The sequence below is a fragment of the Protopterus annectens genome, chromosome 8.part1 (genome assembly GCF_019279795.1).
Source record: "Protopterus annectens isolate FY-2018-M chromosome 8.part1, PAN1.0, whole genome shotgun sequence".
Lineage (NCBI taxonomy): Eukaryota > Metazoa > Chordata > Ceratodontiformes > Protopteridae > Protopterus > Protopterus annectens.
In genome coordinates this window covers 495,265,128-495,291,318 of record NC_056742.1, presented here as the reverse complement: position 1 = coordinate 495,291,318, position 26,191 = coordinate 495,265,128, and the positions used below count along the sequence as shown (strand labels likewise).

The 26,191-nt window shown below is 40.3% G+C and overlaps 1 protein-coding gene across 4 annotated transcripts in view; it reads left to right on the top strand.

The window, feature by feature from the left end:
• The window catches only part of TANGO6 (transport and golgi organization 6 homolog), a 1,856,125-nt gene that overhangs the window by 318,412 nt on the left and 1,511,522 nt on the right, over window positions 1-26,191 (top strand). For all 4 annotated transcript variants that reach the window (XM_044082029.1, XM_044082030.1, XM_044082027.1 and 1 more), the window contains exons 5-6: window positions 2,931-3,067; window positions 3,196-3,358. In XM_044082029.1, the coding sequence (XP_043937964.1) occupies window positions 2,931-3,067; window positions 3,196-3,358 (300 nt within the window). The remainder of the gene's footprint in view (window positions 1-2,930; window positions 3,068-3,195; window positions 3,359-26,191) is intronic.

Below are 26,191 nucleotides of genomic sequence, written 5' to 3'. Positions count from 1 at the left end.
CCATTTTGGATCTAAGCAGATTGAATCAGTTTATAAGGAATGTAAAGTTCCGAATGATCACAGGTTCAGTCCATTCTGCCCTTCCTGCAAGGACGATTGGATGTGCTCTATAGATCTTTAGGATGTGTACTACCACGTAAAAAGTAGATGGTCCAGAAGACGTCTTCGCTTTCAGCTGAGAGCCATTCGTTACCAATTCAGAGCTCTGCCCTTTGGACTCACCACAGCTCCCAGGCTATTTATCAAATGTATGGCAGTAGTGGCAGGTCACTTGAGACTAAAAGGATTCCAGGTGTTTCCATATCTAGACGATTGGCTCCTCACTGCCCCCTTCAAGCATCAACTACAACATGCCAGGGACTATTTGCCTCAGATTTGCAATGCCATGGGCATCTCAATAAATCTTGCCAAATCAAAACTTGCCCCAGCTCAGAGCCTGGACTTCATTGGGACAGTTTTGAACAGGACACGGGTAGTATCCTTGCCTTTCCACCACATTATCTCTATCAAAAATCAAGTACAACTTTCTCATCCTTCTCCTCCAGCAAGGTTAGTGCTTCAAGCACTTGGGTCTCTGTCAGCTGCCATAACATTGCTCCATCTTGCCCTCTTCTTTATGTGAATTCTACAATGGACTTTAGCTGCACAATGGTCCATTTTACATCAACCCCTGTCTTTTCAAGTAAAACTCACCCTAGATTTGCAAAAGGACACATTCATTGGTGGCTACAATCTGATGATCTTGTTCTGGGCAGACCTTTTGTTCTTCCAAACCCAGTCACCACAGTGACCGTGGACGCTTCACAACTGAGGTGGGGTTTCTTGGGAAGAACGGTCCAAGGCATGTGGTCCCCCCCAAGAGACCAAATTGCATATCAGTGTCCTAAAGATGAGAGCAGTCCTTTTAACGTTGCAGGCATTTCAAGATGTTCTCCCCTTGGGGACTGTTGCACTTCAGATGGACATATCTGTAGTTTGGTATATCAACAAGTAAGAATTAACTCAATCTTACTCCCTTTGCAGAGAGGCCATTCTGATGCCTCACAAGTGGTCTCTCAATCATTTGGTAGCAGATATGATCTTCAGGGGTTGGGGCCAATCTTGTTGCGACCTGTTTGCTACTCCTCTCAACAACAAATGAAGCAAATACTTTGCTCTGATTCCCCCCTAAGGGGGACTCAACAAGGTGTGCTCTGCTTCATGCTTGGCCCTCAGGTCTCCTTTACGCTTACCTTCCTCTTCCCCTGATTCTAAAATTCTTACAGAAAGCAAACAGGCTGAAGAGCTCAACAGTCCTCATTGCCCCCTTCTGGCCCGGGCAAGGGTAGTTCCCCTTTCTACGGTTTACTTTTTGTTAACCTCCATGGATACTAGAGCCTACACAGGATGTCCTGTCTCACCCATCAGGGATTCAATACCCCAGCCTTCACTCCCTCAGGTTGACTGCACGGTTTCTTCACTTCCAGTAATAGTTAGATATTCCAGGCTAGCTTCCCCATTTCATCACATTATTTTGATGTTTCAAAGACATTCTACCAAGAAAGTCCATAGAGCCAAATGGAAAAGATTTTCTATTTGGGCTGCTGACAAGGACATCAATTCCTTTTCTGTACCACCGTCTGCTATTCTTCATTCTCTGACAATCCTTTTTAAGGAGGGGTCAGTTTTTCTACATTTAAGCTTCAGTTCGCAGCATTTTCAAATTTCCATACAGGAAATAAATCCTTTTCCCTAGCTTCATCCATATTGTGTAAAACTTTTATGATAGGCATTTTTCTGTAGAGACCTCCGATAAAGGATCCTTCACCACCTTGTTGGGACCTTACTGTGGTGCTTCAAGGTTTAACTCAACATCCCTTTGAACCATCAGACAAATGTAATTTAAAATTTCTGTCATGGAAGACAGACTTCTTGGTAGCTATAACTTCAGCAAAAAGAATTTCTGAACTCTGGGCTGTCTCAGCAAACCCCCCTTACATTGTTTTTCATGATGGCAGGGTTTCTCTACAGACTAACTTTTCTGTTTACCTAAAGTGGCTTCTGAAAAGAACATCAACCAATCTATTAATTTACTGAATTTTTCCAGTAAAGTAGAGTATGTGCTACACCTCCTTGATATACACAGACAACTACGTTTTTACCTTTACAGAGCAAACCAGTTTAGAAAGTCAGATCAGCTTCTTTTATCCTTTTCCTCAGATCACCTAGGTCAGTCAGTTTCCAAAGTTCCCTTAGCTACATTTTTATTTATTTATTTAACATTTGTTTACCGAGAAAATCCAACTTGGAACAATGACAATTTTCAGAGGAGGTTTTAGGAGAAATGCTCCAGATGCATGTCTTTGTAACGGAAGAAAACTGAGCATGCAGAGGAAACCCACACGAATGCAGGGAGAACATGCAGACTCCACACAGAAGGCACCCCAGCCGATAATTGAACTGGAGAACCTCTTGCTGTGAGGCGACAATGCAACCACTGAACCACTGCGCCGTCCTAAATGGATTACAGACTATACAGTTTACTCTCAAAAAAGTATGACCTTACCAAGATATTCCTGAACTCATTCAACTAGACCCATGGCTACTTCATCGACTTTTATCTTTCACTTGTGTGACTGCTTCTTTCCATGTTGTGTATAGAGATTGTTTCTGTCTGTATCGCATACCCATCAAAATTACCTTACCACACTGTAATGTATATGCATGTTTTTGTTTTCTTTGCTTAATTATGTCGGTCTGGCTGAGACTGAAATTGCTTTGTTGGTGATGAGTGCTGTACCTCAGTTAACAAATTCATATAAAGATAAATAAAATAAGTAGTTACTCTCTCAGGTTTTTTAATATGAATACAAACTTACTTTGTAGATAGCAATGCTAATTTCAGAATTAATGTTATAACATTTGCAATTTATTTTCATTCTTTGTTCAAGTTGGGGCAGCAGGAGGCCAAGGTGCAGAGACAGCTGTAGCTGATTGGAGGAAATGTGATACTGTTGCCAGGATACTAGCTTCATGCCCACAGCAGTCACTGTCAGTGGAGGAGTACTACCGACAGGTGTGCCCACAGGTAAGTACTTAAAATGAGCAAATGTATTCTTGCAGTGCATCAGATGGATGGGTGTAAAGTTATGCCAACACATTAGTAGAGTTAATCCAGGAATGAAGATTCTGATGCATTAGTGTTCCTTTTTACAGGTTTTGGACTTGCTTCACATTACAGATAAACTCACTGCTCGTCAGTTTCAGAGGGTCTCATGCTCGACTTTTCTTGCTATGGTAAAGGAACAGCCCAAGCTGGCAGAAAAATATCTGTTCAAGCCCCTGCTAACACCATTACTGAAATGTGTAGATGCATCAGGTAAGTTTCATCTCTGAGATTACTTTTGAACTTGGCTGAAAAATGCTTCATTGCTGTATATTTAATGTAATAATGTTTCTCAATCAAGCTTCAAGCATAATTTGAGTCTGAAATTAGCCCAGCACTACAGGCATGAATCTGCATTTTATTTGATCCTTATACGTCCCTTATAAGCTTGCAGCTCTATATTAGAATAGAGAGCATAAACTATACTAGAGAAAGTGCCAGTCTTGCATTTTGGCATTACAATGACCATTGTACTCTTGATTCCTAGTATGATTATCAAAAGGTTAGAAGGCCTCAGTTATGAATGCCCACTGTTAGTACTGTTTAAGTAGTTTACCACCTTAGGCCTGCTTTTTGCAGGTGTGTACATCTAAAGGTTGAGGGCTAGTAATCTTCACATACCCTGGCCAGTATACCATTGTCTGCAGAATGATCTGCGTTAGCTCATCCTATAGTTCTGTTGTACATTCAGCATGCCCTTTTTGCTTCGTATGCGTATTTCACTTGTTCATTTCATGAGTGAGTAAATAATCTGATCCCGAATATTATTCTTCACCATCAAAACAAGGAGCACGTACTAAAAATAGAAATATTACAGTAGAAGAGGTTCACTGTAGAGATTAAATCGGATGCACACTGAACCACCACGGAGTGGAGTTGTAGGCCATGACTTCCTGGACACTTCTTTCACTTCATTCTGAATTTGGTGCATTACAGTGCGTGATTTTTTGCAATAAGTGTAGTACAAATAAACAGTTGCATACTTGCACACAGTAATTTCCAAGAGAGCCGAGTAACACCTGCAAGTACTGTAACCCTCTTCTGCTTTATGGTAGAGGTGCCCCCAGATGGACCTCAATTACTGTTCCACTCCTAAAACAACTAAAACATAAGAATTAATAGTATTAGACAGATGAGCAGTATTCCTCAATCAAAGATGTATACTGACAACTAATCACTACACAGCAGTAGTTACAGATGAGCTGTATTCCTCAGTCAGAGATGTATACTAACAGCTAGTCACTACACAGCCATAGTTACAGATGAACAATATTGCTTAGTCAGAGATGTATACTAACAACTAGTTACTACACAGCCGTAGTCACAGATAAGCTGTATTCCTCAGTCAGAGATATATACTAACAACTAGTCACTACACAGCTGTAGTTACAGATGAACAGTATTCCTCAATCAGAGATGTATACAATCAACTAGTCATTACACAGCCATAGTTGCAGATGAACAGTATTCCTCAGTCAGAGATGTATACTAACAACTAGTTACTACACAGCTTTAGTTAGATGAACAGTATTCCTCCGTCAGAGATGTATACTAACAACTAGTTACTACACAGCTTTAGTTAGATGAACAGTATTCCTCAGTCAGAGATGTATTATTTATTTATTTATTTCCAGTTTGATAACCGGGGAAGTCCACTGGGCCCGAAAGCCTGTTTTCAGTTGAGGCCCGGGGAGAAAAGCTCCATATTACAAACACATTGAACACTTAAAGCTACATATTCCTAAACACATTGCACACTAAAACAATTTACAAACAAGAAAATAAAATTTTTTATACATTTGTATTGTTAGCATAGAATTAAACAAATATATACATAGATATGAAATGCAAATGAATTAAATCAGAGGAGAAGTGTAGGAAAAAGGAGGTGCAAAGAATTAAAGGAGAAGAGATGCCAGGAGGAGGATAAAAAAGAACAGTTAGACGAAGATTCATTTTATGTTTGTGGTGAAAGATACATCTTATGGAAATGGTAAAAGATACAGTTGCAAGAATAGGTATATAGGCAGTGGGGAGGTAAAGATATAAAAGGAATTTACATAGAGTTTATACAGGGGGAAAAGAAGATAGAGAAGTAGAGGGTGGGGAGCTGAAGAAAGAGTTGGAAGAAGAGAGTCAGGAGAGAGAATATTGAAACTGAGATGTAATAGGATCTAGGTAGGAAGTATACAATTACAGATGAACAGTATACAGATGTATACTAACAACTAGTTACTACACAGCCATAGTTACAGATGAACAGTATTCCTCAGTCAGAGATGTATACTAACAACTAGTCACTACACAGCTGTAGTTACAGATGAACAGTATTCCTCAGTCAGAGATGTATACTAACAACTAGTCACTACACAGCCATAGTTACAGATGAGCTGTATTCCTCAGTCAGAGATGTATACTAACAACTAGTCACTACACAGCCATAGTTACAGATGAACAGTATTCCTCAGTCAGAGATGTATACTAACAACTAGTTACTACACAGCCGTAGTTACAGATGAACAGTATTCCTCAGTCAGAGATGTATACTAACAACTAGTTACTACACAGCCGTAGTTACAGATGAACAGTATTCCTCAGTCAGAGATGTATACTAACAACTAGTCACTACACAGCCATAGTTACAGATGAACAGTATTCCTCAGTCAGAGATGTATACTAACAACTAGTTACTACACAGCCGTAGTTACAGATGAACAGTATTCCTCAGTCAGAGATGTATACTAACAACTAGTTAGTACACAGCCGTAGTTACAGATGAACAGTATTCCTCAGTCAGAGATGTATCAGATGAACAGTATTCCTCAGTCAGAGATGTATACTAACAACTAGTTAGTACACAGCCGTAGTTACAGATGAACAGTATTCCTCAGTCAGAGATGTATACTAACAACTAGTTAGTACAGAGCCGTAGTTACAGATGAACAGTATTTCTCAGTCAGAGATGTATACTAACAACTAGTCACTTACATAGTTGTAGTTACTCTTGTACATTAATTAAATAAATAATCAGGCACAATCATTTAACAGTTAACCAATGTAATTCATTTGTAAAAGGGAAATGAGTAATACAGTTTGAGAAGTTAAATACAAAGAGAAGGTGCAGGTTTGTGCAGAAGAAATGCAAAATAAAATGCTTTAATAAGTAGACCAGTTAAATGATTCCTGAGTGAAAGAACTAAGTGCTACCTACCACTGTCTGAGAAGTAGAAAATGTAATAGGCAAAGCAAAAATAAAGGCAAACTGACCTGTTAACAGAAGCAGTCCTGAGGCAAAGAACTTAAGCAGTAACTCACCAAAATTAAAATAACTACCAGGCTTCTCTTGCATTCTGGCTTGTCACTCAGAATTCACCAGAACCATTGGCCTTTCTGGAAATTCCACAATAAGGTCACATGGACAAACCAATCAGTAAAAACTACAAGAAAAATCTAGTCAAGCTATAGTTTACGCTGTGTCGTTCCTTAAAGCTCTTGTATTAGTGGCACTTGGGATATATGTGTATGACCCTTAGGGACATCAGATGTTTCAGCTATATGGCAGTTCTGAATGCACATGACTTTTATTAGTTTGCCTGTGTGACCTTTTTACTCATTGTGTTAGTTCACCATTATATTGTGGAATGGTGAAGATAGCACACAAGCATAGTGTACCCCTGGTAACGTGCATGTAGCTACTATCTCTAGTACAGGAAAAAGTTACGGTTTCCTTTTAACTACTGCTGCTGTCCCTCAATGGTGAAGGTAGCACACAAGCATAGTGTACCCCTGGTAACGTGCATGTAGCTACTATCTCTAGTACAGGAAAAAGTTACGGTTTCCTTTTAACTACTGCTGCTGTCCCTCAATGGTGAAGGTAGCACACAAGCATAGTGTACCCCTGGTAACGTGCATGTAGCTACTATCTCTAGTACAGGAAAAAGTTACGTTTTCCTTTTAACTACTGCTGCTGTCCCTCAATGGTGAAGGTAGCACACAAGCATAGAGTACCCCTGGTAACGTGCATGTAGCTATTATCTCTAGTACAGGAAAAAGTCACTGTTTCCTTTTAACCACTGCTGCTGTCCCTCCTCTCATATAGAAAAAGTACAGTTTTGGAATTTAAGTTTTATTTTCACATTTTACCTGCAGTTTGACATTATATAAATAGATGTTTCCACAAAAGTTAAGTTTTACATACATACATATGATGCATCACAGTGTCAGGTTATGTAATTTTGTACATTTATCACCCTTGTTAATTGTTACTAAGAAAACAGATGCAGATTTATCTGCAGCCCTTGCATTCGTGTCCACAATGTCTTTAAGTTATTGCACCAAAATCTGTACTATTTTATGTTAATATACAAATTATACTATCCCCTTCTGTTATTGCTACAGTTGTTAGGTAAAGACAGTTTGCAGGCCTTCCCCGTAACTCTGCACACACTTGATGATATTGTCACAAGCTTGTTGTGTCATCGCAGTTCTGATGATGATGATGATGGTTTCAGCAGAGGTAGTTCCTGTTCGTAATAACCATGATGGTACTCTGGCATTGGATGGATTGAAATGTAGGTTATTATTAGTTTTTAATAAAGATGGAGGATCTGGAGGGTCTTCAGGACCCCTATCAGTCAGTAAGAGTCATACCACAGATTTAATTCATCATGTTTCCAGATAAACACTTGATTCTGCTTTCTTCCAGTTTACTGTCTTCCTTCCTTAACACTGCAGTACAGACAAAACTAGCAAGCTTTACTTTTTATACTGTCTCCCATATCAGGTTACAGACTCTGAATAGCCAAGTGTTAGGATGAAAACTTGGTACTATAATTATGACAGTAAAGTATGCTGAAACCTAATGAGCCACAGTAAATGCTCATCTTGTACAGTAATGATCACCTCATTTTTAGTGTCAGTAAACACAGCATCATGAGACTTGGCAAAAAGGTTTAAATTGCTATTACAAAGGAAATCATTGCACATCTAGGGACTGTTATGCACACTGGTTAAAGATTGAACTGTTTATTTGCCAGTGAGAGAGAGAAACAGAATGTACCCAGTAGTCCACATCTGAAAGGGTATGTTTAATCAGTCCAGGAACTTCACTTGCTGCCGTCCACCTTACTGATATCACTCATTATTGAATTCAGTGATGTATTTTCTTGTCTTAACAAGTGACCTAAAAAATTGAAAAGACTATCATTCATTAGTAAAATAATCATACTGTCTAGAAAATTCATGCATTTGCAAAGGCTTCAAGAATTATCGCTATAGACGGCCTCTTATTGATTACTGATGAATTCTACCTGATCATTCTAGATGGCCTCTTATTGCTTACTGATGAATTCTACTTGATCTTTAACACAGTGTCTGATTTGCTGTGATTGAATGCTGTGCCTGGAACACACCGCTGGGGGAAGTTATTACCCGCAAACACTAGTAGGCAATATCTGGGTGATGCATTGAACTCCTTTTAAGATTATAGAAAGAAATTCCCCTACAGCCAGTAAAAAGCTGTCATAACTTTGTTAGAAACGGTCTATTATCAACATGGTATTACAGCAGTTAAGCTTCTTGAAGGGCAGTAGAAGTAAGTCATAACCTTCAGTCTTAAACCTATGAACCTTTATTGTAGCTTTAGCAGATTTGTATGACATTCCTGTGTCTTAAGTTGTTTGTAACTGCTGTAGTTTTTAGAGTACCTTCCTACTCAGAGCTACCCTAGAGTAGTTCAAGGCTGCATATTTAAATACTGACTGACCTGGATTTTGACAACTTGTGACCGTCATATTCAATTTATTATGTTTAGTCTTAAGGGTAATGATCATCACTCAGATGTTCTTCGTGTTTCACTGTTGCAGTCATAACTGTAGGGTGATCCTGCCGGCAGGCAGCCCGAGGTCGGCCAGAATTCCAAAGTCTGGGTCCGGCGTCAGCTGTACCAGCAAGTACCCTGACGTCAGAACGCAGAGGTATAAAGATGACAGCCGACGCCATCTTCTCCAGTCTTTCTTGCCGCGCGGTGGAAAGCAGCTCGCAAGTTGTTGGTTGGCGGATTCCCGGACAACGTGCTTTGCTTGTCGTCGGTCCGAAGACTTCTTCTTCTCTTCTCAAGCTAAGTACCCCATTGGGGAAACTTTTTTCTTGCTCCTCCGATGTCAGAAAAAGTTAATAATTGTATATCGTGTGGAAAACAAATACCTCATAAAGACTTTGCTTGGGCCCTGACCACGACGTTTCTTGCTGTCTGTTTTGTGCCAGGTTTAATTCTCGTACTATTAAGCGTAGGTACGATTGGGCCTTGAATTATTTCGGTAGACGGTTCAATTACAGGATGTCGTCGGGTACTTTACCGACAATCGGAATTCACAAAAAGCGCAAGGACAAGGATAGGCCTCCGAGGTCCAAACAGGATTCTATGCAGCCGGATCCAGCTTCGGGTTCGGTGGTCGTCAGTGAGGCGCTTTTGCAGCCCCTGTCGTCAGCCACTTCGGAACCGATGGCCGACACGGACTCCCATGGGGAGCCAGCTAGGCCCAGTATTTTATCTGCTGCAGGACCTTCGGACATCGCTCCTTCAGATGGGTCCGGAACCGCTGTGCAGGTACCGGCTTCTGAAGGGGTTTTCAGGCCTTCTCATATCACTATTACTACAAAGACAAAGGCAAAGTCAAAGACTCCTGTTAAGCCAAGGATTTCTTCTCAAGCTTCTTCGGATTCAGCTCCCAAGACCCAAAAGCAATTATTAAGGATGGCTGAAGATTTGCTTTCTATGATTAGGGGTTCTCACCCCCCTCCTGAAAAAAGGCCTAGACAGGATATTCCTTATGATTCCTCTGATCAGGCTTCTGTGTCTTCAGTCTCTTCCTCTGACCAGGATTATTCTTTTCCTCCTTATGAGGATTCTGATGCAGAGGACTCTATTCCCTCTGCTTCTCCCCATGAAGACTTTTCTTTTGGGGAAACCTTGCATGAGATGAGAGAGCATTTTCATTGGGAAGGTCAGGATTATTCCACTTCCAAGAAGAGACTTGGGGAATTTCTCCTACTCCCTCAACACAGACCTTTGGCTATTCCTCCTGTTCTTGATAGTGTGGATGATGCTTTCTCTGACCTTTGGCTATTCCTCCTGTTCTTGATATTGTGGATGATGCTTTCTCTGACCTTTGGCTATTCCTCCTGTTCTTGATATTGGGGATGATGCTTTCTCTGACCTTTGGCTATTCCTCCTGTTCTTGATATTGTGGATGATGCTTTCTCTGACCTTTGGCTATTCCTCCTGTTCTTGATATTGTGGATGATGCTTTCTCTGACCTTTGGCTATTCCTCCTGTTCTTGATATTGTGGATGATGCTTTCTCTGACCTTTGGCTATTCCTCCTGTTCTTGATATTGTGGATGATGCTTTCTCTGACCTTTGGCTATTCCTCCTGTTCTTGATATTGTGGTTGATGCGTTCTCTGACCTTTGGCTATTTCTCCTGTTCTTGATATTGTGGATGATGCTTTCTCTGACCTTTGGCTATTCCTCCTGTTCTTGATATTGTGGATGATGCTTTCTCTGACCTTTGGCTATTCCTCCTGTTCTTGATATTGTGGATGATGCTTTCTCTGACCTTTGGCTATTCCTCCTGTTCTTGATATTGTGGATGATGCTTTCTCTGACCTTTGGCTATTCCTCCTGTTCTTGATATTGTGGATGATGCTTTCTCTGACCTTTGGCTATTCCTCCTGTTCTTGATATTGTGGATGATGCTTTCTCTGACCTTTGGCTATTCCTCCTGTTCTTGATATTGTGGATGATGCTTTCTCTGACCTTTGGCTATTCCTCCTGTTCTTGATATTGTGGATGATGCTTTCTCTGACCTTTGGCTATTCCTCCTGTTCTTGATATTGTGGATGATGCTTTCTCTGACCTTTGGCTATTCCTCCTGTTCTTGATATTGTGGATGATGCTTTCTCTGACCTTTGGCTATTCCTCCTGTTCTTGATATTGTGGATGATGCTTTCTCTGACCTTTGGCTATTCCTCCTGTTCTTGATATTGTGGATGATGCTTTTTCTGAACTTTGGCTATTCCTCCTGTTCTTGATATTGTGGATGATGCTTTTTCTGACCTTTGGCTATTCCTCCTGTTCTTGATATTGTGGATGATGCTTTCTCTGACCTTTGGCTATTCCTCCTGTTCTTGATATTGTGGATGATGCTTTCTCTGACCTTTGGCTATTCCTCCTGTTCTTGATATTGTGGACGATGCTTTCTCTGACCTTTGGCTATTCCTCCTGTTCTTGATATTGTGGATGATGCTTTCTCTGACCTTTGGCTATTCCTCCTGTTCTTGATATTGTGGATGATGCTTTCTCTGACCTTTGGCTATTCCTCCTGTTCTTGATATTGTGGATGATGCTTTCTCTGACCTTTGGCTATTCCTCCTGTTCTTGATATTGTGGATGATGCTTTCTCTCACCTTTGGCTATTCCTCCTGTTCTTGATATTGTGGTTGATGCTTTCTCTGACCTTTGGCTATTCCTCCTGTTCTTGATATTGTGGGTGATGCTTTCTTTGACCTTTGGTTATTCCTCCTGTTCTTGATATTGTGGATGATGCTTTCTCTGACCTTTGGCTATTCCTCCTGTTCTTGATATTGTGGATGATGCTTTCTCTGACCTTTGGCTATTCCTCCTGTTCTTGATATTGTGGATGATGCTTTCTCTGACCTTTAGCTATTCCTCCTGTTCTTGATATTGTGGATGATGCTTTCTCTGACCTTTAGCTATTCCTCCTGTTCTTGATATTGTGGATGATGCTTTCTCTGACCTTTGGCTATTCCTCCTGTTCTTGATATTGTGGATGATGCTTTCTCTGACCTTTGGCTATTCCTCCTGTTCTTGATATTGTGGATGATGCTTTCTCTGACCTTTGGCTATTCCTCCTGTTCTTGATATTGTGGATGATGCTTTCTCTGACCTTTGGCTATTCCTCCTGTTCTTGATATTGTGGATGGTGCTTTCTCTGACCTTTGGCTATTCCTCCTGTTCTTGATATTGTGGATGATGCTTTCTCTGACCTTTGGCTATTCCTCCTGTTCTTGATATTGTGGATGATGCTTTCTCTGACCTTTGGCTATTCCTCCTGTTCTTGATATTGTGGATGATGCTTTCTCTGACCTTTGGCTATTCCTCCTGTTCTTGATATTGTGGATGATGCTTTCTCTGACCTTTGGCTATTCCTCCTGTTCTTGATATTGTGGATGATGCTTTCTCTGACCTTTGGCTATTCCTCCTGTTCTTGATATTGTGGATGATGCTTTCTCTGACCTTTGGCTATTCTTCCTGTTCTTGATATTGTGGATGATGCTTTCTCTGACCTTTGGCTATTCCTCCTGTTCTTGATATTGTGGATGATGCTTTCTCTGACCTTTGGCTATTCCTCCTGTTCTTGATATTGTGGATGATGCTTTCTCTGACCTTTGGCTATTCCTCCTGTTCTTGATATTGTGGATGATGCTTTCTCTGACCTTTGGCTATTCCTCCTGTTCTTGATATTGTGGATGATGCTTTCTCTGAAGCTAACCTGAATCCTGATTCCTTTCCGCCTGCTCCTTCTAAGCCTGATAGATTTTACAGAGTTCCTGATTCCCATCAATTTTTGTTCAAGAACCCTTCTGCAGATCCTGAAACTATTTCTCAGGGTTCCAAGGCTGCTAAGGCCGCTTCAGCTAAAAATCCTATTCCCTCTGAAAAGGATTCTCGTGCCTTGGACAGATGGAGCAAAAAGGTGTATACTTCTGCTACTCTTTCTATTAGAGCTTTAAATTGCCAGTTTCATATGTTCAAGTATCAGCAATTTCTTTTGTCTGTTTTAAAACAAAAACTTTCTACCTTTCCTGCATGTGCAGAGGACAAGGAATTACAGGATGTATTGCATGCAACTGAACAAGTTAGCAAACATAGTTTACATTGTGGTTTTGATGCCTTGGAGGCTTCTTGTAGGGCCGCAGCCTCTGGTACTGTTATCAGGAGACATGCTTGGCTTCGAGAGCAGAATTTGCCTGAGCAAGTTAAGGCTAAATTGTTAGATGCCCCTGTTCAGCCTGATGTTCTGTTTGGATCTAAAGCTGAGGAGGTTATTAAAAAGATGGAGGATAAGGCGAAATCTATGCAGACTGTTAAAGATTTCTTACAAGTTCAGCCTGCTAGATTTGCTAGAAATTGGCCCTCCATAAATTGGTCCTTTCCCACGTCTAACAAGCCTCAAAGGGGAAGATATAGACGCTCCAGAGGTCGGGCTCAGGCTCAGGCCTCTTACAGGTCCAGACAATGGACTGCTTCATCCCCTAGAAGAGGAGAAGACAGATCTCAATCACAAAGGAAGCAGACCCAATGACTCTCTCTGTTGGGCTACAGGTCCTCTTTGCCTGGAAGCCCCTCTCGGAGGAAAACTTTCTCTTTTCTAACAAAATTGGACTCATATTACCCAAGACAAATGGGTTTTGGACGTGATTTTAAGAGGTTACAAATTCCACTTTCACACTCTGCCAAGGTCTATTGGTTGGCCGGATCTGCCAAAACATCAATGGTCAGAGGCCTTAAATCAAGTGGACGCTCTATTGGCCATGAGAGCCATAGAACCTGTTCCACTTTCACAGATGAGAAAAGGTTTTTACTCAAGGCTATTTCTGGTCCCAAGAAAACAAAACTCATGGAGACCTATTCTGGACCTTTCAGTATTAAACACCTTTCTGGAAATTCCAAAATTCAAGATGCTTACTCTACAACAACTTCTTCCAATGCTCTCCCAGGATGCTTGGATGGTGACATTGGACTTAAAGGAAGCCTACTTACACATTCCCATCAGGCAGGAACGCAGAAAATACCTCAGATTCAAGGCAGGTTCGAGGCACTTTCAATTCTCTGTACTGCCCTTTGGTTTATCTACTGCGCCCAGAGTCTTTACCAAGTGTCTGGCTCCAGTAGTAGCTTATTGCAGACTCCAGGGGATTCAAATTTACCCCTATCTGGACGACGGCCTTATTCAGGCGGACAGCAAAGACCTTTTACTTCAACATCTCGATTTTGTTCAACGTCTTCTCCTACTACTAGGATTTTCAGTGAACACAAAAAAGTCACAGTTGATCCCTTCCCAGCAAATGATTTTTTTGGGAGCTCTTCTAAACACAAGCTTGCAAAGGGCCTTCCTCACTCCAGAAAAACAATTACAGCTGGCCTCAATTTTCAAAACCTTGGCAACTTTACCTCAGCTCACTGCAAGGAAATTCCTGCAGGCTCTGGGCTACATGGCTTCTTGCATCCTGTTGATTCCAAATGCAAGGCTTCATATGAGAAAACTTCAATGGTACCTAAAGAGTGTATGGTCTCAGCATTAACACAGTCTAGACACAATGATTCCACTGATTCCCTGCCTCCAAAAGGAGCTCCTTTGGTGGTCCAGGGCTTGTGCTTTGAACGAAGGGAATCCCTTCCGTCTGCCTCAACCTTCTCAGATCATAACCACGGACGCTTCGGATTATGCTTGGGGAGCTCATTTTCTAGACATTGGCCAGCAGGGCTCTTGGACAAAGAAGCAACTACTCTGGCACATCAACTTGAAGGAAATGTTGGCAGTCCAAAATGGTCTTCTAGCATTCCAGACTCTTTTGAAACCAGGGCCTCTTCTGATTCGTACAGATTATACCACAGTCATGTGGTACATAAACAAGCAAGGGGGCTGTCACTCTTACCCCCTTTGCAGACTAGCCATGAATTTATGGGACACAGCTCTAAATCTGAATCTGCATCTTCAAGCTCAGTTCATTCCAGGAAATCAGAACCTCCTAGCAGACAGCCTAAGCAGAAATCTTTTGGATCCTCACGAATGGATGTTGGACCCCAACTTATTCAGCAGAATAACTGCAGTTTGGAGTTGTCCTCAGATAGATCTGTTTGCATCCCATCTCAATCATCAGTTGCCTCTCTTTTGCACCAGGTCCTTCCACATAACAGCTTGGAAAGTGGATGCCCTGTCATTCAGCTGGAGGAATCTTTCGGGATATGCCTTCCCTCCTCTTCCTCTTCTGCCTCGGGTGTTACTGAAAATAAAACAGGACAAACCCAAGACTATCATTTTGATAGCTCCAAATTGGCCTCGGCAGTTTTGGTATCCAACTTTAAAACACCTATTCTTGGAACCTCCTTGGATTCTTCCTCTGATCCCTTCTCTTCTGTCCCAGTATCAGGGTCAGATGCAGCACTCTCAAATCAAGACTCTTTGCCTAGCAGCTTGGCTCTTCAAGGGCCTTTGATTCCTTCTCTTCCCAAACAAGTTTTGGATGTTCTTTAAGAAGCTAGGCGGCCTAGCACTAGAAAATCTTATGCTTCAAAATGGAAAAGATTTTGTATTTGGATGCAGGATCGAGGTTTTGATCCTCTTTTGCCTAATATTTCCTCCATTTTACTTTACCTTTCAGACCTTCTGCTTAAAGGCCTTTCCTTTTCCTCCATCAAAATTCATGCTTCTGCTATCTCGGCTCATTTTAATACTGATCCTCCCATTTTTTCTCACCAGCTGGTGAGACAATTTTTGAGAGGAGCTAAGAATTTAAGACCTCACAGAACTCCTCCTGTTCCTGCTTGGGATCTTAATTATGTTTTGGAGAAACTTACTTTGCCTCCTTTTGAGCCTGCTGCGGCTTCGGATATCAAGTTCTTATCCTGGAAGACAGCTATCTTATTGGCATTGACTTCTGCCAGAAGGGTTTCAGAGTTGCAAGCTCTCATGGCTGTGGAACCATACATTATCTTCCACCAAGACAGAGTTTCCTTGAGGACAAATCCTACATTTATGCCCAAGGTGATTTCTAAAGTAGCTCTAAATCAGACTATTCACCTTCCCACCTTCTTTCCAAATCCTCAAAATAAAGGGGAAAGGATCTTACATTCATTGGACGTACACAGGCAACTACGATTTTACCTGGACAAGACTAAAGATTTCAGAAAATCTGATCAATTGCTTATCTCTTATGCCTTCAGTTCTCTAGGTAAGGTTATTTCTAAACAAACTGTTTCCAAATGGATTGCTCATGGAATAGGGTTTTGTTACTCTCACTATGGGAAACAGATTCCAGGTACTGTTAGAAGTCATTCTACTAGAGCAGCTGCCACTTCAGCAGCTTTTCTCAGAGGAGTTCCTACCAAGGACATTTTGGAAGCTGCCACTTGGAGTTCAGTGCATACTTTTCTCTAAGCACTATAATCTCCCTTTGTATTCTAAGTCTAGGGCAGGCTTTGCCTCTGCTGTTTTGCAGGGTCTTCTAGCTGCCCCTTCTTCTGCATAACCTCCTCCCTCTTTCACAGCTTTGGGATTCTACCCTACAGTTATGACTGCAACAGTGAAACACGAAGAACATAGTACAGTTGTGTACACCTACCATAAATGTAGATGTTCGAGTGTCTTCACTGCTGCAGTCGGTGTTTCCCTCCCACCAGTCCCCTCTTATTTTTGCTTGTCTTCTCTTCCACTTCTTTTGTGGTGTATTTGTGTTCCTTTTTAGCCACCTTTTGGTTTGTTTTTTGGGGGCTTCTGGTATCTGGGGCAAGAAAGGCTGGAGAAGATGGCGTCGGCTGTCAGCTTTATACCTCTGCGTTCTGACGTCAGGGTACTTGCTGGTACAGCCGACGCCGGACCCAGACTTTGGAATTCTGGCCGACCTCGGGCTGCCTGCCGGCAGGATCACCCTACAGTTATGACTGCAACAGTGAAGACACTCGAACATCTACATTTATGGTAGGTGTACACAACTATACTTTGTTGAGAGTCATGTAATAAACAACTTTGTTCTTTTTATTTTGTCCTTCACCTGTTCCCCTTCAAATGCAACATCTCTTCTTTCATTTTCTTACGTATTTTTTAAAAATTTTTTGCTAGCTCAGTGTTTTATAGGAAAGAAACCCTGATTATGGCAGAGGTAATGCAAGTTTGATTAGCGGTTTGGGTGCTTGAGGCTGGCAAGGAGGGTAAGCATGCCCCTCTGTAGCAGAGAGTGAATTCCTTAAGCTCTGAGGGAGGTCAGGATTCAAGAATATTACTAGTCTGAGATGTGTGGGTGGGCCAAAGAGGTGTGGACACCATAGGACCTGGGGTGGGCATGTCCTCACAGGCTACACCTCTTGGCTTGTCCATCTTACTCTACAGAGCATCAGTACACAAGGGATGGAAGGATTAAAAAAGCCCCGTCACCAGTGTATGTGAAGTTGCAGGCTGCTAACTCCACTCTGTGTTCCTCTACTAAACAACCATATTATGGTCATACTTGGGGGGGGGGTGATACCAGTATGGTCCCCACATTTCCAGTCCCCTTACCTGCAGTCAGGTGACTTCAAGGGAGAGCAAAAGAACCACGGGATAGTAGCTAGTGGTCAGCTAGTGCAGGGAACCCCCCCCCCCCCAGCAAAAAGGCACACACACAAAAATCTTTAACTTCTTTCCTTATTTGCATACTCTTCAAATAATTCTGCATAACCCAGGCTCACCATTTGTGTATCCACGCATGTCTTCCATCTCTTCTTTTTCATATCTATCTTCTGCATTGTTTTCTCAGGATGTTCCATATCCAGACCTTAAATCTTTTGCTGGTTATTGGCTGATAACCTCAAAAACATTATACTGTATTACTTTTACATTTCTTAAGCTTTTTCTTGATGAATATTGGTGTGTGTGTACATACATACATAACATACGTATATTTATATACAAATATACATATCCATACATACACACACACACACATATATATATATATATATATATATATATATATATATATATGTATATGCATACATATAAACACACACACACACACACACACACACACACGAATACATATATGTGTGTATATCTCTTTCTCTCTCTGTATATATGTATGTATGTGTGTATATGTGTGTGTGTATATATATATATATATATATGTGTGTGTGTGTGTGTGTGTATATATATATATATATATATATATATATATATATATATGGATCTAGGACGTTTGCTCGAATAAGCAAATGTCCGAATCCATAATAACCAAACACACTTTAACAAAAGCGCTTTTATCGAAAAAGCGCTTTCGTTAAAGCATGTTATAAAAAAAAAGAAACCACTACATCAACATTCTTTGTCCCCCTGCAACCCCTGTGCCCCCACACCTCTCAACTTTAATATTCTCCCTCCGAGACCGCACTACAGTGGGGAAAAGGGAATTTTCCCTTACCTGCACCATAGTACAGCCTCGGCAACAGGCATACTTATTCAAAAGTGCTTCTTCGGTGAAAAGCACTTTCGCATAAGTATGCCCTGCAGTGTGGGTTTTGGTCGTTTGCTCATTTGAGAAAACGTTTGGAACGTATATATTTACATATATCTACATATATTTATATATATATATATATTTTGATTTTCTTCTCTCCCATATGTTTATGGATTTACACTCGTATGCATTTGTATATATGAGTATATATTATTATATATCCATATATACTTATTGGGTTTTTGTATGTGTCTTTTAAATATCTTTATTATTTTGCATTTAGATATGTGTGCTCTGAAATGTCATCTTTTGTCTCTGTTTCTTTAACTACAATAGGACCTGTGGTATTTAAAGGTTCATGGTTGCTTTATGGTGAATTCACACTGGTGATGCCAGGGGGTGAAACTGGTCTGTGTTGTAGAAGCTGAATGGCCACTATGTATGCTGCCTTGAATGTTTGTTCTACTGGAATAAAGCTTGATACACTTATTTAAGTGTTTTTTTGGTCCCTTTTTCTCTGGTATATGGATTACAGGGTTTGATTTATTTGAGAGTGCTGGATTTTGTGTTTTTTTGGGCCATATATATATATATATATATATATATATATATATATATATATCTAGAGAGAGAGAGAGAGATGTGTGTGTGTTTATGATGTCCTGACTGAAATCACTGTTGCAATATTCATAACAAATGGGTTGTCCGTCCACTGACGTTCGACCAGGAAACCAAAGCCTTGCCTTCCCATGGACGTATGTTCATATGATGACCTCAGCTGATTGATGTAGGGGTATATAAATGGATGTATGCACGACATCTTCAGACTATCTCACTGCCAGCCAAAACGCTGGTCATTGAACCTGATGAACTGTGATTGTTTGGTCATTTTGGTACCATAGCTTTGCTTGCTGGATTCAGATAAGTGCCCGATTGGTGATTGTTCCTAAAATTGGTCCAGACTCTCCACTCCTAGTAACTTTCTCGAGACAAAGCGTTTAAAATGCTTAATTGGAATCGCCAGACGTCAGCCTTCCATGCAAGAAAAAAACTTAAAAGATCCAGAGTGGATTGGATTCATCTTCCATATCTGAATTGGAAATACCCATTGAGATGGTCGAATCTGCAGTATGTCAGGCCACTACCTTGACCCTGCCTGAGGCTTTGCAGATGACTGAATCCTCTGACGAACTGCACCTCATTATTTCAGAGGGACCACACAGACTCCCTCAGATCCTAGTATGGGAAGAGGTTCCAGGATTTCTTATTGAAATGTGCCGAAGTTCTGAACCTCCTAAGCTGGTACAGGTGAACGTCACCCCTAAAAATAAAAAAACAAAAACTTATACACCATCAGTTTCAGCCTCCAGGGAAAAAGAATGAATTGATTTTTCTCAGGGGTAATTTAAAGCCATTATGTCCTTGAAGCCCTCAACCTTTGTGACGCAGCCTACACAGACTACACCACAGAAATGGGCATTGCATTCTTCATCGCCCAAGGAGGAACCAGAGGTGGATTCAGACCATTCTGTAGATTACTCTTCACAGCCACACTCTCCAGAACAACTTTCCTCCGATGAGGGACACTCCCTCTCCCCTGATTTCCCCCTTGGAAGACGCTGCCTTCAGAGAAACATTGCAGTACACGAAGAGGCGCTTTGACTGGCAGTCTGAACAGGTGCAAAAGGATGTAATAACTTTTTAGAGACGGGCGCTCCTGCACCTCCTCCCATTCCCCCTGTGCTAAAGGCTTACTTGGACACATTTCAAGCCAAGGCCTCCACACCTGATTCTTAACCTCCAGCACCCAGAAGGCCAGACATTTTCTATAAAGTTCCTGATTAACTAAAGTACCTATACAAAAATCCTGTGCCAGATACTGCTGCATTTACCCTGGCCAGAGAAAAACTTCCCAAACTGCTTCCCCACAGTAATGTCCTTTCCACAATTAAGGATAGTCGAACAATAGATAGGTTGGGTAAAAAAGTGAGCATGTCCCCCTCACTGTCTTTCAGAGTCATTAACTGCCAAACTCAAATGAGTGAATACTTTACTGTCTGTGCTTCATTCCTTGAGTAGTAAGGCCATCACAGAGTCTCAGACACCAGAATCAAAACAGCATATGCAGACGCTGGTGACCCAGGCTTCTCAAATAGCCAGAGGCATCACTAAATGCAGTTATGGTGCTGTGGGTGCATCTTACAGAGCAGCTGTTTCTGGCTCGGTCATCAGGCGATATGCCTGGCTGTGCGGTCAGCCTGCTCTTGATGATTTCAAGTCTAAACTTTTAAACTGTCTTGTGGATAATAACCTTCCATTTAGCCCACAAGCTGCTGGTCTTTTCAAAGTGTTACAGGAACAAGGCAAAACAATAAAAGACTGCCATCATATCCAGAGCTTATCTAAGCAAGCCTATCTTGGTTTGTGCTTTACTGTGGAGTTGACTAGTAAGAGAGGTTTTATTTGAATTTATATTTCATTTTTTACCACTGTTTTTCATTGTTTGTAAGAAGGAAGGAATAGGTTGTAGACGAGGTTTACTTTGATTTATATTTTGTTGTTTTACCTTTAATTTTCACTGCTGGTTGTTAGAAGGGGATACGTTTTAGACAGGCAATATGTAGCCATCCAAAGGAGCCTAGTCAGCTATAAATTCACAGAGATTGCAGACAGGACAATCCAGAGTTTATCTAAGCAAGCCTATCTTTGTGACCTATTGATCTTTACTGTTAAAAAGAAGTGTGACTGCTAGCGATAGTGAGCAGAAGCTACTGAATGTAAATACAATGTAAATGTAAATACACTCTGCATGTAAAGGAATTACAGCCTTTGTATGACTTTTCAGAACTTGTACAGTCAGAACAACTTTACTGTACTTACTTTAGTATTTAGTTGTATATTACTTGTGTGATTTTTCTCATAGAAGTTTATTTAAGTTCTCTTTGAATTCTGTGGTTACTTGTTCTATTCTTGTACAATTTTTTGTTTGAAGCTGAATATAGATTCCGTAAATGAGTATGCCATTAAAGCACAAATGTCTTGTATGGTGTAATAAATACTAAGCATATTTAAAGGTAACACCTGATGACACTGGTGACCTGTGTTCCTCATGTCAAAAGTTAGATGATTTGCTTAACATTATTAGAAGTAAATCTAGACTTGATGATGATTGCACTTGTGTAATTGGCACGGCATGGAGAACTGTTGTTTCATATATTAGTGACTGGACTGATGAGATAAATAATGTTAGGTAAAGAACAAATAGAACAGATTTAGGAAAGGATTTGTCTATTGTCTATAAAGATCATTCAACCCCTGTGAAACAAGACAATGCTCCTGACAACTTTGGAATTTTAGGTGCAAGTGTCCTGCAATCTGAGGATTCAGCACATTTAAAAGGAAATAAAAAAAGGAAGACATTCACAACAAATAACAAGGAAGAAAAAGGAAACGGTAAATGGAAAGTAGAGAGTACGTACATTTTTCCAAAAGAGAAGTTGGAAAAAGAGGCGAGGGAAAGGTGAAAGGGAAGAAGTCTAAATTGAACCTAGAAGGATTGGTGAACATTAAAAGAGAGACGGACTTTGACAACATGGCTCAAGCTGTGGAAATACAAACCAGCTGGATACGAATTGTATACTTGTAGTTGTAATACCCACTGAAAACAGTGGGATTAGTAAGACTAATAATAATTGTAATACCCAGTGAAAACAGTGGGATTAGTAAGACTAATAATAATTGTAATACCCAGTGAAAACAGTGGGATTAATAAGACTAATAATAATTGTAATACCCAGTGAAAACAGTGGGATTAATAAGACTAATAATAATTGTAATACCCAGTGAAAACAGTGGGATTAATAAGACTAATAATAATTGTAATACCCAGTGAAAACAGTGGGATTAATAAGACTAATAATAATTGTAATACCCAGTGAAAACAGTGGGATTAATAAGACTAATAATAATTGTAATACCCAGTGAAAACAGTGGGATTAATAAGACTAATAATAATTGTAATACCCAGTGAAAACAGTGGGATTAATAAGACTAATAATAAAAACAGTGGGATTAATAAGACTAATAATAATTGTAATACCCAGTGAAAACAGTGGGATTAATACGACTAATAATAAAAACAGTGGGATTAATAAGACTAATAATAATTGTAATACCCAGTGAAAACAGTGGGATTAATAAGACTAATAATAATTGTAATACCCAGTGAAAACAGTGGGATTAATGAGACTAATAATAATTGTAATACCCAGTGAAAACAGTGGGATTAATGAGACTAATAATAATTGTAATACCCAGTGAAAACAGTGGGATTAATAAGACTAATAATAATTGTAATACCCAGTGAAAACAGTGGGATTAATAAGACTAATAATAATTGTAATACCCAGTGAAAACTGTGGGATTAATAAGACTAATAATAATTGTAATACCCAGTGAAAACAGTGGGATTAATAAGACTAATAATAATTGTAATACCCAGTGAAAACAGTGGGATTAATAAGACTAATAATAATTGTAATACCCAGTGAAAACAGTGGGATTAATAAGACTAATAATAATTGTAATACCCAGTGAAAACAGTGGGATTAATGAGACTAATAATAATTGTAATACCCAGTGAAAACAGTGGGATTAATGAGACTAATAATAATTGTAATACCCAGTGAAAACAGTGGGATTAATGAGACTAATAATAATTGTAATACCCAGTGAAAACAGTGGGATTAATGAGACTAATAATAATTGTAATACCCAGTGAAAACAGTGGGATTAATAAGACTAATAATAATTGTAATACCCAGTGAAAACTGTGGGATTAATAAGACTAATAATAATTGTAATACCCAGTGAAAACAGTGGGATTAATAAGACTGATAATAAAAACAGTGGGATTAATAAGACTAATAATAAAAACAGTGGGATTAATAAGACTAATAATAAAAACAGTGGGATTAATAAGACTAATTATAATTGTAATACCCAGTGAAAACTGTGGGATTAATAAGACTAATAATAATTGTAATACCCAGTGAAAACTGTGGGATTAATAAGACTAATAATAATTGTAATACCCAGTGAAAACTGTGGGATTAATAAGACTAATAATAATTGTAATACCCAGTGAAAACAGTGGGATTAATAAGACTAATAATAATTGTAATACCCAGTGAAAACAGTGGGATTAATAAGACTAATGGTGATAATAATAATAGCTTCATCTGTGTTTACTTGGCTAACAACCACAAGGGCCTTTTTAAGCCTAGCCATGCATCCCAAATCTCTGGCAAGTTTTGATACCCTAGATAAGTGTAAGCATGGGAGAAGAACCAATTACAGTTACCTGTGTCCATTAGAGACATAGGTGCCAAACCAGGGATATGAATTTTCAGTTTCCCTTTAAATTGTCCAAGTTGCACTTGAATTGGGTTAGGGAGGAACTCTGCTTCTCATGGATTGGGAGCCCTCTCCATAGATGTGATAGTCTCTGGGATAGATACCTATCTCTCCAGCAGGTCCTGTTTATATCACAGGCAAGGTTTAAGTCTTTAGAACAGGTAATTTTGGTGCACTTTGTTTTGCAGATATGTACGAGGTCCATCAGAGTGGGGTCTAACAATGCCCTGTATTCCAGGCATAGATCTCCCCTCAAAAGCCTGTAGGAGACAGAATACAGGGATAAGGCCTTAAGGCAGTCCGCATAGGACACATTACTTATACTCTATATTATTTTAGTGAGGAACCTCTGTGGAAATTCCAGTTGTTAGATATGCCTTGCTAGGCACATACCAAAGAGGGCATTGTACTCAATGACCGGTCTGATGAATGCGAAATACAGTGAAACAGTGACTTCCTTGGACTTAGAGGCCATACCTTGATTTATAAGTTGCGCAGCATAGAATGATTTCATCACCACTGTAGATACAATGATGACCAAAGAATAAATTACTGTCTGATCATTCTTTTGTAACAATTGATAGGGCAGATATTACTGTGTTCAAAGTTGAAGACTCTTCAGATCTGGTCAAAAAAGATATTCTTGTAATTGTAGATTCAGTTATTAGAGGAACTGATACTTACATTTGCAGAGAAGGTAATGAACACTGAATAGTGTTACGCTTGCCAGGAGCAAAAACAGAAGATGTGAGACAAGCCTTGGAACACCTTAATGTAAGGAAGTATGGATCTCTCTTTATTCATGTTGGTAAAAATGACCTCATCCGCAAAGACTGTCTGACTGTTAGTATGGCACTAACAGCCCTCTTAGATAATATAGCTTGTACTGGTATTAGGACGTATTTTTCACAAATCTCATATAGAAATGATAGTCAGGTCAGCGTGAATCCACACCTTCACTAAATGCTATAAACTAGACTTTTTCTGTAGGTCCTGGGTGGCTTTAGCCGGCGCTGTTCTGTCTGGCACGGTGGATTCTGTTGCTTCTCTTTCGCCTTCTCTTTCCAGCTCTGGGAATTGCCCATCTGTAATGAATGTTTAGGAGCTAGCACAGTTCTGTAAAAACTTACCAGAACAGTACATGTCCTACTGATCACTTTTGCAGGATTCCTTCCCTCCCTCCTTACCCCCCTTTTCTACTGTTCTCTTCCTACTCACACAAACACACAAATATATTCACACATACTCCCAGTTTGTTGCATCACTCCTGAGGGGGGGTACTTTCCTGTTCAGGCTAATGTGAGAGTGTTCAATCTCGCCGTTTGTTCTTACACATGGGTTCGGAGCTGATCCTCGGCTCCGCTTGCAAGCTCTGCATCGAGAAGAAGCTCAAGATCACCTAATACCCACAATCCCCCTCTGCCTTTACCTCAGATCTAGTTTGCCGCTGCAGCATTCGCATCACTGGGTCGAGCTCGAGCACCTGAGATAAGATTAAGAATTTTTTTCTTGTATTTTTTCTTGGTACTTTATTATATAAAGTTATTTAGTGATATTTTGTGTGTGTGTGGTAAGGTTAAGGGAATCTCGGTACCGTTAAGTTGCTAAAACTTAGAGTTCTCTTCGGGGCCTACCACCCCTTCTTGGATTTGACAACCGGATTGACTATCATTACTGGATTTGACATTTTTACCGGACTTGACTATTTTACTGGATTTGACTTTTCTCTCTTATATAGTGACATGTCTGAAAAGGCTAAATCGGGGTTTAAGCATTGCCAATGTGGGCAAAAAATGTCAGTAACTGACAATCATAGATGTTCTTCGTCTTCCCTTGCTGCAGTCCTGACAATTGGGTATAGTCCGCGTCCCAGTCGGCCCGAATACCAGAGTATAAGGCTGACGTCGGTCATGGCGCCTTAGACTGACGTCAGTACGTCAGGGTACTAATGCGCATGACCGACGCCATTTCCTCAGTCTTTTTTGCCGCATGGTCCGATGCAGAAGCAATTTTGCGAGTGCAGGTTGGCGTTCTGAGATTTTCCGAAACCGGAGTTTCAGACCGAATACAGAGTTGGCTAAGTAACCCCGTTAGAACATTTTGGTTTTTCTTGCCTCAGTATTTTACCGGATGTCAGAAAAAGTGAATAACTGTATTTCTTGTGGGAAGCAGATACCGCATAGGGATTATCATACTTTGTGTATACCTTGTTTAGGGCCTGAGCACGACGTTGTTGGTTGCCGCTCTTGTGCTAGATTTAACAAGCGCACTATTAAGAGGAGGCTTGATTGTGCTAGGTTAGTGTTTGGGAAGCGTTAATTATACTATGCCGCCGGATA